The 15,713-nt window shown below is 43.3% G+C and overlaps 2 protein-coding genes across 5 annotated transcripts in view; one reads left to right on the top strand and one right to left on the bottom strand.

Annotated features, from left to right (window-relative positions):
• The window catches only part of LOC117808315, a 201,733-nt gene that overhangs the window by 68,329 nt on the left and 117,691 nt on the right, over positions 1 to 15,713 (top strand). The gene's annotated exons all lie outside the window — the stretch shown is intronic.
• The window catches only part of LOC117808317 (rho GTPase-activating protein 6-like), a 66,730-nt gene that overhangs the window by 14,742 nt on the left and 36,275 nt on the right, over positions 1 to 15,713 (bottom strand). For all 4 annotated transcript variants that reach the window (XM_034677992.1, XM_034677993.1, XM_034677994.1 and 1 more), the window contains exon 2: positions 812 to 971. In XM_034677992.1, coding sequence (XP_034533883.1) covers positions 812 to 971 — 160 coding nt within the window. The remainder of the gene's footprint in view (positions 1 to 811; positions 972 to 15,713) is intronic.

Here is a 15,713-nt window from a genome sequence, read left to right as displayed (position 1 = left end):
AAATTCCCATTAAAAAAGTTTGACTTTTGAACATGTTGATCTATCCACCATTGTTTTTTTAATCTACTCCCACAGTGTCCCACTCCTTTGCTTTGCATTAAGTCAAATTATGTATGTGTTTCTGTCTTTAACTCGTGATGTAAGTAGACATTTTTAGCATGGGCGTGCCTGCTGGGAAACCACATGAAGTCCACCAAATCCAGTGCAGCACCCATTTCTGCTTTATCTTGATGTATTTGCCTAATTTAGTCATTTTCCAAACCCTCATTGGACTGTAACACATTTGTTTAGCTGTGTTGTTCAGGGCCACAAGAACAACACTTGTTGATAGTTTACTTGGTGACTTGTTGGGGGGTAAAACTGCACTCAGACTTGGCTGCAGCGGAAAAGGAGTCGCGTGTTGCTCTGAAGAGGGGGGGGTCAACAGATACCACGTCGAACAGGAAGCACCCGAAGTGAAGTGAAGTGGTTTATATCCAAACCCGTGTGTTGTCACGACTTCCCCAAACACACACCCAACACGACTTCCTTAGATACACTCAAGACATTAAAGGAGGATGTGGTCCGAGGCTGGAGCGTTGGCTTTACTTTATGGTCCACTTGAAAGTAGCTGCAGTCGCTTAAACAGCAACCCAGAGTTAGGAACATGGAAAAGATGCGGACTCCATCACAGATGTGTTTGGTCACATAAATGTTAGGGTCTTGAAGGCTTGACCCGGTCTGCAGTAAATCCCACCCATGTAGAACTAACAAAGTTACATAACACTGTTTAACAAGAGTTTGCAATATGCTTTAAAACCCTCTTTCCCACCTTTTGGCATGGTGATCTGACATCCAAGGTCATAATCCTGGAGTAAACGGGTGAAGGCTACTTCCTGCAGCCTGGCCCTCTCAAGCTCTGATAGGCTCTGGATGGCAACTGGAGTCAGGCGCACGCTCCGCCCCGACAGGCTGCTCCAGGTGAAGTCACCCTGAGGACGAAAGAAATACAGATCATGCATCTGATAGATTGAAAGCAGGTTTTTATGCTATACTGCTGTTTTTCTACTAGTATAATGATAGCTTTTGTTGTAATACACTTCAGACCATTTTTATATTGTATTTAAAGCAACTAAGGAACATATCTGACACATATCTGCTTAAACTTTTGTACCCGTTTCTTAAGAAAGTACCACTGATTCTATAAACCCTCCTATCTCAGCACTGACAAATAAGTTGGCCACTAAGGGGCAGAAGAAATGTCACACCTTCAACACCAAAAAATCATAACCCTCCTAGTTGATAGCTTATTGTTGTGTTTACATTCACATCATGTGCCAATCTTTTGGGCTGAAAGCAGAAGTTCACAACAACTGCAGTTCCTTGAGTGTCCACTTGGGGCTGTCTCCAATTATTAACTATACTATAAAAGATTAGAATAATTAGTGACGGCACTTAGACTACATTCATATTTTATAGTCTATTATTCTAGTCTATTATTACAGCAAATGGATTTCCAATGTTAGTACCCATTTTTTTACACTCTGTTTTGGTCTCCACCATCACCTAAAGTAAATGTCTGTTTTTTAGCAGCTACATATCTGACTGTGTACCAGTTAGTGAAAGGCAGCTATCATGCCAGGGGGTTTATGAGCATTACAGTCAGTATCAGTTTGCATGCTAAAGAACAAAAACATAAAGAAAGTACAGAGTTGAGTTATAATTTACAATCAGTCACAGTCTGGGATTCAGGAGGGGAAAGAATACAGTCATAGGCTAAGTAAGGTGAAACAGCAGCCTCTGCTTTCTTTACATAAAGTATGGAAAAGCTGCTTCATGTGAGCGTAACCAATGATGAGCTTGGGAGTAGATTATATTCGATAAGATGTAGCACAAGCAGTAATTACCGTCATGAAAATTATAGAACAAATATGAAGAGCTGGATCAAAAACAACATGTGGGTATTTACAACGGCACCAAATCCAAACCAAATGTATAAAATTGAATTACCCTACAAAGAGGAGGAATGTGCATGAGGGGGAAAAGACCTGTCTGTGTCGTAGGAGCAACTAAGGACATGGAGTGGCCTCCAACTGATGGATTTGCAATATGTTCTCCGCCCAGCACATGTGGAGGAGGTAAACTCAGCGCAGTGTATAGAAAGCAGTCAGCACACTCATCCTTCTTCCAGAGACAGGTTAACGTTTAATCTGTGATCAAGGTGGAATGGATTAAAGTGAATCATAATGACTTTCTGAGACGGCTTTGAACATATGAGTCATCTGAATCAGTGGTCATGCATTCCTCCCAGTCTACCGAGGGAAGAGGTCAGGAAGAGGGAGAGGTTAAGACAGAGGGGGGGGGGGAGAAAGAGAGGAGACACCGCTGCAATTTATCTAATGCCTTATCCAGACAGGGGATTACAAGTGTGCTCTAATGTGTCTGTGTTTACGTGCTCTTGATTTCGTTCAGCTCCGAGCAGAGCGAACCCGTTTAGCTTTACACTTTTTATCTTCAAAAAATGAAATTCCATCATGTTGACCTTTTCCAACCATGTTTACGCCGAGGCTTGTGGGAAAATCTAAAAGTTTCCCTGGGCAGCTCATGCCCATTCCCAGATTATTCATACAATCAGCTTGGAGAGGGATCAGACTCATCATACCTTTACGTCGCATAGCCTAACCTTTAAATGCATCTTTCTGCATCTCCTTTGGAATCATGTACCAGTCAGGGTCCAGGAGGCAGACACCCTCTCTACTTTTAAGAGTAGGCTTCAAACTTTCCTTTTCGATAAAGCTTATAGTTAGAGCTGGATCAGGCTTGGACCAGCTCTTAGTTATTCTGCTATAGGCTTAGACTGCTATAGGCTTAGATGACTGCTATAGCCTCAGACTGCTATAGGCTCAGACTACTATAGGCTCAGACTGCTATAGGATCAGACTGCTAGAGGCTCAGACTGCTATAGGCTCACACTGCTATAGGCTCAGACTGCTATAGGCTCAGACTGCTATAGGCTCAGACAGCTATAGGCTCAGACTGCTATCGGCTCAGACTGCTACAGGCTCAGACTGCTAAAGGTTTAGACTGTTATAGGCTCAGACTGCTAGAGGTTTAAAACTGCTATAGGCTCAGACTGCTAAAGGTTTAACACTGCTATAGGCTCAGACTGCTACAGGCTCAGACTGCTACAGGTTTAGACTGCTATAAGCTCAGACTGCTATAGGCTCACACTGCTAGAGGTTTAAAACTGCTAGAGGCTCAGACTGCTAGAGGCTCAGACTGCTATTGGCTCAGACTGCTAGAGGCTTAGGACTACTAGAGGTTTAAGACTGCTTTAGGCTCAGACTACTAGAGGTTTAAGACTGCTATAGGCTCAGTCTGCCGGAGAAACTAGTGCACTGACACACATGGGATCCTATCTCAACCCCCTCCCCTCAAACCCCCATCACTGACTTTAACTCTTCCTGTCCCATTAAAGTTAAGTTACTAACCATAGACCTTTCTGAAGTCCCTGAGCTCCCTTGTCTCGTAGGTTCCTCCAGCTGTGGACTTTCCAGACTCCAGCTGATACGGACTTGCTGGACTCCCTTTGCTAAGAATAAGGCGGTCTAACAAGCTGCTGTATTTGTACTAATTGGGGAAGTGATTTGTTTGTTTCGAGACCCCCTGAAGACTTCCTTTAAAGAACTTCAGTCAGCTTTAACGATCAGGCCTCAATCAGCCCTGATATATTCGACTCGTTCCTCCTGCTGTCAACCCTCTTGTTATCCAACCCCACTCAGCGCGGCGAAGCAACAGAGCCGTCATTCAGTTCCAGGAGGAAAACAAGTATGCCCTGAGACGACCTGGAGAGCCACCTGAGTGTGTGTGCGCGTGTGTGTGACGGCTCCAGCAGGTAGAAGATGCATGTTGCCCTTTTTTCACAGAGCATTTTATTCAGCACAGCTGTGTGGTTTTTTGTGTGTGCTCCCTTGTGTGTGCCATTCCTTATCGCTGACTGAGTAGGCCCTTTCCCCACTGCTTGACCTCACACACAGCTTGAAGGGGCACACACGCATATGCACATGTACATACACACACTCGGCGAAAGAAAAGACAAACAGTTGGAGAAGTTAAATAGGAGGCCTATGCTCGGTCAGGCTGGTCCTGCACAGCGGGGTCTCTGAAGGGGATGGATGAGCTCCAGTTCTTGAGTGTCAAACTATGAAACCCCTGGAAGGCTGACAGATGAGTGAACGGGGCAGGCTAATTCCTGGAGTCTGGAAACAATGTGCTGAAAGCCGATGGGACCTGCAGTGATTTCCCATTCGGGTTCACAAACCAAGATGTCCAAGAGAGGTTTAACTTTTGACAATGCAGCTTGTTGTTTCAGGATAATCTCAACAGGGTAAAACACCACATTTGGAACCCCCTGTTTTACACTGACATTGTGGGATATGGTTGTTATCCCAAACCATATCATTTTGCAGCACAGAGCAGGAATCTTTTTAGTCCAGATTAGTCACGTTAAGGCATTTTTTGTCCAAAAACACTAAAATCACCCCACATAAATTCTTCCCTTTGAGTGGAATGAACAGAACTTTCCCACAGGTTACTTAAAACTCCCAAATTCCCACAAAAATGTCAAGGCCATGACTTCAGTGTTGGTGCAGCTACTTTCAAAAACCAAGGGGGGTAAACAGGATACATGCAGAAATGCTCATAGATGAGGCTATATTCGTCAAAGAGCCTTCCAATGGAACTTAAAAAGAGGGGTTCAAATATAATTTAAGTAACAGACTTAAGCTTTAAGGGTTCCATATAATGAAAAGTATGTTTTCCTTGCAGATACATATTTTATTCATCCTCCAACCTCGCAACACTGAGGACATGGAAGCAAAAAAGCCTTTGTGTTGTTTCTGGAGCCCACCTACTGGGACTCCTCAAGTTATTCCACTTCCTTCTATCCTGTTGTAGTTATGCTTCGGTGTTGCAGAGTCAAGTTACATACGAAAGGCCAGAGAGTAGGAAGAATACTCAAACTTTAACCTACCATTCAGACATGGGGTCAGATTCTGGATTATAAATGTAGTGTACTAGCAGGAGTCCTCCTGGAGGGCTCGCCAAATGTGTTTTGGTGTTTTTCCACCTCTGCATTCCTGAATTTGAATTCTGCTTAAAAGATTACTCAGATATGCCTCAAACAGCAAAAAATCTAAGTATACAGCACCTTTACATTAACACATGAACTAGCAGCATAAGAGACAATCATTGGTTAGAAAAAAATGGCTAAAGTCAGAAAAATGTCTATAATCTGTAGAATATTTTCCAACCATTTCTCATTATATTGATCAAGAAAAAGCTCCAACTCTATTCCATAACTTGTAATTTATTTGCTTATTATATCATCCATTCCAGCTCATTTACTCCACTGATACAACCCCGCTCTCCCTCTCATCTCCATCCCATCAAGGTTAATGGGGTCACATATTTCTCGGCCACAGTCCCATTCGTTCATGTTATTCCCTGCTGCTCATCTCACAAATGTCAAGCCACCATAACACCGAATGCCTCTGGAAGAGACAACCAAAGCATTCATAATTCTAGCTCTCAGTGTGACGTGAGCGCTTAGTGAGATGTAACACTGTTTGCATAGCCTGTATAGAGACAAATCTGCCACGCAGCTACTGTCGCAAATCTTTTAACGCCTAATGTTTGTCTCCAAAATATAACCCGTTGCTAAGCCTCAACGCGACTGCCATCATCTGTTTTCCCCTGTATTTATCCGAACTCTCGAACCCCCCCACCCATGATGTTTGCTGGAATGGCCGAGCAGATCTAATCAGATAATCTGAAGTTTAACAAATGGTATTTTCTGCCAGTTTGCTCAGGATAATCCAATTTAGCATGGGCAGAAATAAATCAATATAAATAAGGAGTATGCTTTGCAAGAGGAAAGGATTGGACACGGAGGTAGAAGAATGCAGGAGTGGACTGAGTGTGCAGTTTGAGCTCAAGCACCGCTTTAAAGCCATCGAATCGGCCTTTATAAACACCATGTGAACCGTCCAATGATCAAATCGCCCCCCAGAACGAGGCTGCTGGTGCAACATGGATCATAAATCTCTCTGCAGTCTAGTCACGATCAGATTATTGGTCAATCTCATTATGCAGTTGTGTGATTCAGCTTCCAGTCACATTGATTGATTCATCAACTGACTGTTGTACTGGACTGAAGCCTCCACATTGTGTAATGCTTCATGACAGAGGAAGTAGAGAGCTGTTTTAAAGAGACCTCATGCTCCACGTTGGTGCTACAAACCAAGCTTTCTTTACACTCAGAACTGATTGGAGTCTTGCAGGATTTCGCCGCTGGATTAAAAGCTTAAAAGTACTTGTATTCCTGAAAAGAGGATTTACTTCATTGTGTCTGTTAACTGCTGTACAGGGTTTTAATGGGGATACTTCCTGCAGCAGTTGAAGGCAGTGTGTGTGTAATCTTTGTTCTCTTTCTTCACATTACACACACTCGTTAATGAGATGGAGACATAGTTTATCAATATGTTGCTACAGCGCTGCAGGCCGCCAACGATCACACTGACGTCTCTCTCGTGCAGGAAATAGCTTTGTTGTTTATTATTAGCTACATGATCACATGGAGCTGTCAATAAGTCACTATAGGAGGATAATGAACCAGATGTATTGATTATTTTTCCTCACAGTACATGTGTGATGATGCATATAATTCATAATTTATCAATGATGTGAAACGTGATGCCAGCACACTGACGTTAACTCCCCCCCTGCATCATCACACTCTGTATCCCTCAGCCTGTGTGTGCAGGTGCGTCACTGCAGCACCATCTCTCTCACTTCCCCAGCCTCTTTTGATTTTCTGTGTATGCGCTCCCATGGAAACGGACATATTATGATTTTTTTTGTTTTTCTGCACCATTTATCCCTTTGTCTGAAATAGAACAGAAACCACATGCTGCAGCGCACTGTAAGTCAAAATGGCATTAGTCATCTAACTGCATGGGGCCAGTGAAGTCAGCGCAGTGATTAATCTTTCCAGTGTAACATCTGTCACATGGGAACACTGAGAAACACAAACAGTGAGTCCCAGGCTTTATTAATGGAAGCTTTGGGTTAAGATTTAAAGTCTCAAACAACTACTTGGAACTGTCTTTATATGTGGAATGAATGCTTTGTGAATATAACAAATATCCAATAAAAAATCAATATAAATAAACCTGTAATTACATCCCCCTACCACCGTGAAGGGAGGGGGCGCAAATGAGCCTTGAACGGCATTGAACAGCCAATCATGTCGCAGGGTGACAGGTAGGCAGGGCTTAAAGACAATTTGAGTGGAATGTAAATACATAATAAGGCATAGTAAGGCTAACTTGACTGACAGGTGGGCTTGTAGTAGCTGTTAGCAAGGAGGCTAAAGGCCAGCCTGAAATCCAACTCTTTGCCTCTTTCTAAATTAAGCTGAGTCATCATTTCCAGTATCGCAACTGCCGTCAATCAGCTTCAAACTCTATGTTCTCACAAGAGAACATGTTCTACATTTACATGCAAAACCTGTTGAAACACAACCAAACTTCCCGCCTCTGGCAAAGCACACATAGTTAAGGATCTTGGGGTGTCCAATCAGACTTCAAGGTGGGGCCCGTGCCACCCTTCACCTCGCTTCTAGACACACCCCTGCAGCTCTAACCCTACAGAGCTGTTAGCTGTTTGACCAGATGACTTGAAGGCGTGCCAAATCAAACAGTAATTACATTTCTCGTGAGACGCGCGGCTCCCTCCAAAGTAAAGCATGTTACCTCCACTCTCCTGATCATGCTGGCTGGCTTTGTGTAAACTACAATCAAAGATGAGATGTGGAGTGATATTCCAGGAAGCTATCAGAGGCCAGGGAGGAGATCACTTGTATTGGAAACAAACCCAAAAGGAACATTACAACATTATTCACGTGTCCCTTTGCTTTTCTCTTTTCTGAGGCTTGATCTATGTTCCTGTGCCACAACACTGATCCAGAGGAATGCTCATGTATGTCTCAACACTCTCTGTGTCTTCTACAGGTTGGCGTCATGCATGCATGTAATAGATTGCTTTCGCTGACCTGGAACCTCCTAGAAGGTTCACATCTGCTTGTAATTACTGACCACCCTCGCTCGTCAGCCAGTGCCTCTAGTATGAGTGTGTGTGTGTGTGTTTGAACATGTTTCTGTCACACAAAAAACGATTAATAGGCTTCTCCACCTGTTTCGGGTTGTCCCTGACGCTGCCCGAGGAGAAAATAACCACCCAATTACGGATCCCTGATATTTACACTAAAGTTAGGTAACCATGTGAAAGTAGTTCAACGGTATCCGGCTTATCGCTGGTCGTGAAATGTGAGGTTATCAGCTTTAGTATGGGAGGTCATGCACTTATAGAGATACGTGAAGAATGGTGGATAATGCATTAAAATTCATGACAGTGACAAAAAGGTCAAAGTTTGATTTATTCAAATGTATTACTTTGAATTTGACCTCAGAACTTGTACGGTAGATCAGTTTGTAGAAGGAACACAAAGCTGCTGTGTTCAATAAGTTGGCGGTGCATATGTTCCTTCCATATTGTATATGGTATTCATGATTCATAATATATATAATAGATTTATGGGAGTCTGTGATCGCATTTTACTCCATTTTCTGGTGCATAAAATTGCTTATTGGCAGGCGGTGCAATGCAAAGTTAGGAGTCAGGGTCAAACACACATTCTGTCATTTGCCTTATACAAAAGCACTCCTCCATGATGAGCTGTGGTCTTTATGAAGCTATGGAACCAGTTGTGTGTCGACTTAGTGAAATGAATTTGTAGTTTTTAAAGGAAAGATGGATCACTGTGTGAAGAAAAGGAAAGAACTGGACCCATGAGGAGGTGGGGATGTGATAGTCTGAGGACAGGTATGAGCACAATAAGCATGTGTTCCTCTGTGGTTTACGTTCAGGTACTGTATGGAAATATAACATTTACATTATGTCACATAAGCAGCGTCACGTCTGGCCAAGAGTGAGTTTATTATTCGAGTTACACAACTTTACTCCAGATTTGTCCTCTCCGGCGTGCAGAGAAGGGACAGCCTGTGCCACGTTTGCTTCCCGGAGTCACATCCTGACAACAAAAGCTGTTTACTTGAGCTCATCGTGGTAGTCATTTATCTTGTTTTCAAAAGACACCCGAATGAAGAAGTTGGCTGAACATCAGTGTCAAAACAAAATTTGTTTTGACTCTCCAAAATTGAAGCTCTTTATTCCTTCAAAAGTTACACAATGTGTTCCAACAATGCAGCTTTAAGAGTCCTTGATGGGTATCAGCTTTATGATTTATGCACCCTATGGAACACTACAAGCTCTATATCTTGTGGGTTTGTATTCCAGAAAGCTTTTAAACTCGTTTATGTGTTTTTTTTAACGACAATTAAAGCTGAGGATTTAGCAGTTACTTTAAAGAGCCAAATGTGTGAATAATAAACTCTCCCTGGCACTGATACGTGGGTTTTAGCTTCCACTACATATATTGTTTTTGTGTCTGCATTTGCATTTAATGAGGCCTCCCTGGCTCAGTCACAATAATGAGCAACTTGTAGTGAACGCTCCAAATATCCCCCTCCAAAACACTGGCAGAGACATCTGAGTCCTCGAGCGGACTTCAAACATTTTAAAGACAGATTAATATGGAGGGCCGGCAGACATAATTAGGCCCGACCGTGGAGGCTGGGGATCTTGCATAATGGTTACGTAAGCGAGAGAAAATCAGGTATCAACACTGGGGTTGATAGTAGAGGGAGACGTTGAGGTAATGTGCGTGTGTGGTACTGGCTAGGAGGAATCTGGGGATGGCAAACAGACTACAGGTTACAGCCAGGAATTAGACAGGGTATCAGCTGTGAGAGTTAAACTGTAGGACAAATTGAGATGTTTGAGTTTGTGCAAAGCTCCTGGATGAAGCTACAACATGACTAACTTGGCCGTCAAACGGTGTCATAACATTTTAGCTGTAATTACGACACATTGTGCAAGTTACTCTTCCAGGTTTAATGCTGAACAGTTCCTTACATATTCAGTGAAACACAAGGAATCCTTTGAGGAACGACTCTGAATTTACGACTCTGCTGCCAGCCTTCAGCCACAGCAAAGAGAGTGGACTTTAAGCAAACCAGGAAGCTCATCTAGAGTCTTTTAGGGTTTATTTCAGAGTACTAGCTAATCTTCTTGACTTCATACAGGAGTCACAGAGACACGTGGCTTAACCCATACTCCAGATTACATCTCAAACACATGCGTATCCCTCTGTGACGTTAACTCGCCCATCAAAGGAAACCAAGGCGAGGTAGAGTGGAGTAATTCTGTGTTTAACAAGCAAGTAATTGCTCCCCGGACCGACTTTGACTCGCAAACCACTAATTTGCCTGCAGGGCGTGTTGGGAAAACCAAGACTACCAACAATGAATGAGCAACTGGAGTGTTTTATTCCTTTTAGCTTCTCTCTGCAAACAGGGTTCCAATTTCTACCCTTCAAGTTGTACGGCACGATAATGGGCCTTTTCCTTTACTTTTGCATGTTCCCTCTGTTGTAACTTTTGTGTTGTTTTGCACCTTTTTGTAGAAGTTGATGCACATTGCAGGAAAGCCATTCAAAAAATCTGTGTCCGGTCCATTTGCTAGGTTTCTGTTTGGTGGCCCTGCTCCATGCTGCATTCTGAAAACACAACTGGTGGGTGCTGATGGACAAGAGAGCACAGAGTCGGACCGCAGTGGATCAGAGACAGAGCGGACACGGATCTGGTGGAAGTCCTGTGTAACTCTTGAAAGTAAGGATACCAACACAGCATTTTATATCCAAAACAAAGAGTCCCTAGTAGTTAAGATATGTCTTGAGTTGTGTTTAGACCAAGCTGCAAACTTCAGTGTTGGAAAATGATGCTTGTAACTGCAGTTCCTCAAGTGTCCACTTGGGGCTGGCTCCAAAAAACAATGGAGTCCCATTTACAACCATGTTTACAGCAAAATCAAACATCTTTACAGCCTGGTGTGAATACAGATTAAGTCTGGATAGCTCATTTGGGAGGGGATGTCTTTAAAAGTAATGCTTACATTTCCAGAAATAAGGGCTTGAGTATTAACTGATTGGAGCATATTGAAGTTGTTTGCCAGGACTCCAAAGTTCTCCTCCTCTGCCTCTTTCTAGGTTGACCCAAAGTTAGTTTGAGTCAACATTTCCAACATGGAGACCCCTTCTTTTGGCTTCTTCAGAAACCAGTGAAGGATGCCATGGATTCCATAGCACCTGTGTTTATTGTAGAAACTGCTCCGTCATGTCAGTACCCACCACTCTGTTATTCTTGTCTCCACTCTTTTATTGGAAACACACCAACCAAGCCAAAGCCTGATTGAAGAGTTCACAAGTCAATAAATTCTCCCCCCGCCCTCTCTCGCTCCCCCAGACGAGATGACTGAGCTAATGAAGCTGGTTAATCATTACTAATCCTGCATGCAGAGTGGAGCTCTGTCAGTGATTGTTGTGTGTGTGTGTGCAGATTGGATCATCGTCTGGGGATCACGCTCGATTGTGCATAAATAAGCAGGAAAAAACATTCCTTGATTGTGGCCTGATGCCACTCTGCAATCAGTCCTTTACCTGCATGCATGTGGAAGTGTGTCAGAGAGGGTTTGTTTGAGTTCCTCCAGGCCTGTGTCTGTGTGTGCCGGTGTGTGTGTGTGTGTGTTACGGAGTGATTTGAAACTCACTTTAAGGTCACAACTCAGCGGTAGCTTAACTGCTGCCAAACAGAACAGAGCAGGTGACAATTGCAGGCTTTCAACCACCAGAGGTGAGCTTGATTTTAGCCAACAAACACTTGCAGAAGAGGAAGTGGAGGGTCTATTTTTTGGAGGACCGATTTGAGTTTTCAAACTTGCAGTTAAACATTGAAAGCTTTCTTCAATTATGACGTACCGTAGCAGCAATCAGGGACTCAAAGCTTCTGGAAATAGCTGGAATCCGTCATGCTGTCATGTAACTACTCTGTTTCATGCATTTAATGTTCTGTGTCCGTCGCAGATTAAATTATGTCCTGTAACTGTTTGCATGCTGTGCAGGGTCAGATAACTGTCTTTAGGTATGGCTTCTGCACACCGGATGTGCTCTGACAACAGTATCACAGGGATTGAATATCTGGGCTGATGGTAGATAAAAGATGAAATGATATCATCAATAAAAATAAAAATAATCATAATAATTATAGGCATAAACAATGACAACAAAATTAGAAATATATATAAGAATATTATATCTAATTATAAAATATAGAATTATAAAATGAAGGACCCTATGAAATAACTTTATGGGAGTCAGGACTGTAACAAACATATTTCACAATCTTTTAATCTGTTGATTTTTGGTCTTATTCATTGATTGTTAGCTTGGTCTCAATGTTTTTGTACACTTGTGGTTCTTTTCAGAGTTCACTCACAGCGCCCTTCATACCATTGTGCCTCTGTTCCTGTGGATATTTCAGAGAGTGACCTGGTGTGGAGTTGGCTAAATAAAGGTCTTTCATCGGTTTGGCTGTGTAGTGGATGAAGTACCAAAAACTTTTTGATTCATGTGAAAGAAGTAGCTCAGAGTTTTCATCGGCTCACAGAGGATAAACAAAGTGGAGTTCAGATGATGACTGACCTGGATATAAATAACCATCCAGCTCCGGAATACAATCGTGGAGTCAGTGTGTGCCACCGTTAACACAAATAGACATTCAACACAAGTACAGTACGTTGTGCATGTGTGTGTGTCTGTGTGTGTGTGTGTGTGTGTCTGTCAATCAGTCAAATGGTTGTGTAAGTGTCCCCACGGGCATTTCTTTCCCATCAAACCCTGCGCAGCCAGAGAGCTCCACCATGTCTGCACCGTGAGAACTCGATTTCACACACACACACACACACTCAAGTACACACACATGCACATGCTTTGCAAAAACAACTCCCAGAGAAATAATGCGTCCCTCCATCAATCCTGGAATGTTCAGGAGATAGATTCGGAGATTAGAATCGGCATCTGTGCCAAAAGGCCGTAACGTGCCGGGCCTCAGATGTAGAATTCGACTCATGCAGCGCCGACTCGCCTTAATTTATCCCTCACAACTGCGAGCGGGAGACTCACAACTGATGTCATGGTTCCTCATGTTTCCTGCTTATACCAATAACACACTTTTTAACCCTTTGAACTCTGCAGAGGCACTGAGGCAGAGAGTCCAAACAACAGGGTTTCTGCTTCTTGTGGTGTCATTACCTTAGGTATCCTCGTATGCTTCATTTCTTAAAAACATGCCTATCCTTGCAAACCTCTTATTGTAGAAACATGAACCAAGTATTTCAAGTCTAAGAAGAGATTGCAGCCACTAATAGCACTAAGGATTTTGCATTATTTACTGTAGGTTTGCAGCTTTGTGCACTTTGCTCTTGTTTCGTGTCTTATTGGGGAGTCAAGCTGTCAGCATCCTTTGTCTCTGCATGCTGCTGAACGCTCACCCTGAGGTAGCTCAGGAACAGATGGGTGACTTTAAGGATACAACGTCCATTATTTAGACGATATATGATCGCCTGATTGTGCACATTGTTTCATTTTACACATAATTTACCCAGCATGCAACATCATCACCTGACATACAGATATAAGACTCAAGATATTCTACTCTTGAATTAAATGTTTCCGTCAAACACACACAGACAGTTATATAAGAACCGTGCCAGAAGTCAGACGACTTTGTCCCCTTACTTCCTGCCGTCCAGACAAACACATGACAACCCTGACAATGGAAAAAACAAAAAAGATGAACCCTGCTTCCTTCTTTTTCAGAAAATTACCGCGGCGTCCACACAACAGAGCGACCGCAGCTGGAATCCTCCTGAGGGTCTTATAAACATAACAATATGAAGATTTCATGGCAATAATGAGGCGTTCAAAGCAACAAGTGGCTTTAATCTGTCGTTTTCAAACAGCTGCTGGAGATAGAAACTCTTTGTTCCTCTCTTTTTTTGTCAACTTCCAAAGACTTCCTGCCTGAAAACGTCCTCACAGATAAAGTTAGAGTGAAGGACGTTTCAGAGGAAGCAACTGCGACTTCAGATAAGACACATTTCTAACGACAAATGTATAAATGCATGTTTCTGCAGATAATCTTCTCCTACTAGATCAGCATTCAAGTGCATTTACTCAACACCTCCGTCTTTATTCTCCACGCATGCAAGTGTGTTGAGATTATATGTTGATCCTATTAGTGGAATAGTAAGTTTATTTTTCGCACCAGTGGCGAGAACATGAGCCGGACAGAAAAGTGGCGCACATTCCCCTCAGCCTCCCCTCTCTGTGCTTCTTCCAGCGTGTCCATTTAACACAGCAGGATCAGAGTAAAGTCTCTTTATTTTCCACGTGGGTCGCCGGATCCCCCCCTCCCCTCTTCTTTTCTCAGTTAATCCTGCGAGGTAGTTAAAGAGCAGGGAGGATTATAACCTGCTGCTTTTACCCTCGCAGAATCCGGATGATGTTGATGATGAAGATGACAGAGCTACAGAGCTGAGGCAGGGCTGCGGTCGCTTTTTACGAAACACATGGTAGCGTTTACATACACGAGCCCTGCATGCGGTCGCACATGTGTTTGGATGATTGCACACGCTTGGAAAAAAACGTAGAGAACATGCATGTGCATGAAAAGTGGTTCGATTGTGATCCATGATTTCACGTTTCTACCCTGAGGCGGATCCAGACAGAGGAGATGGGGTCTGGACTGACTCTGCAGCTTCCAATGGAGGATGAGAGTCTTCAGTGGAATGTGTATTCAGGCTGACACACGACAGATTTCAGACCCTGAGGACTCTGGCCTTTCTGCATGTATGTAAATGCAGATCATCGGGCCTTCTTCACTGATGCACTCCTGAAAACGTCTTGATATCGCTGCGTCATCATGCATGTGGACATTAACCTGCAAGGTGGACTGAAGGCGACTTATTCTGGGGCCTTATCTTCAACCACAACCGGCCCTCACTGGGAAACATTGCATGACTTTTATCACTGCAAGATCATCTTTAAAAACGACAACTTTTTGGCGCATTGCAACAAATATCTGGTTCAATTTGCCGGCTCTGAGCCCAGCTGTTCCCTTTTATATAACTGCAACTCTTGTGACAAAAATTCGACTTCTCCCAGCTGGATTTGATCAATACCAAAACAATAGACCTCTGATTACAACACAGAACACTTCAGAGACAATCAGACCCCAGCTTCAAACCGTCGGCCTCGTTTCAGTCCAGGAAGTTTTAGCAGAGTGTGACTTCCTGGAGACCCTCGCCACACCCGTCGCTGCTTTTGTTCTCCGTGGTCACTGGACGTGACGCTGCACATGTGTGTATGGGTGCGTGCATTCCTGCTCACGTGCAACACGGGTCACAGTTGGGTCAGCTGCTGTATTATTGATTTCCCAGTGGGAACACCAACCTTCACCAAGTGCATGAATGTGTGCAAAAGCAGCTCAAAGAAAGACAATAAATGCAAACAGGATGCTTAATGAACACAGTAAACTACTCATCACCTTCCCACTAGTGGAAGACAGCTACATCAACAAACCACAAGCGTAGACCTCCTCTTGATTTACAAAGACACCGAAGCATCATCTCTTCTTCTGCCGGTCTCGAGCTCAAAT

The sequence above is a fragment of the Notolabrus celidotus genome, chromosome 24, assembly GCF_009762535.1.
Source record: "Notolabrus celidotus isolate fNotCel1 chromosome 24, fNotCel1.pri, whole genome shotgun sequence".
In the NCBI taxonomy this organism is placed as follows: domain Eukaryota; kingdom Metazoa; phylum Chordata; class Actinopteri; order Labriformes; family Labridae; genus Notolabrus; species Notolabrus celidotus.
The sequence above is the reverse complement of the archived record's forward strand: the minus strand, read 5'-3'. Positions and strand labels throughout refer to the sequence as shown.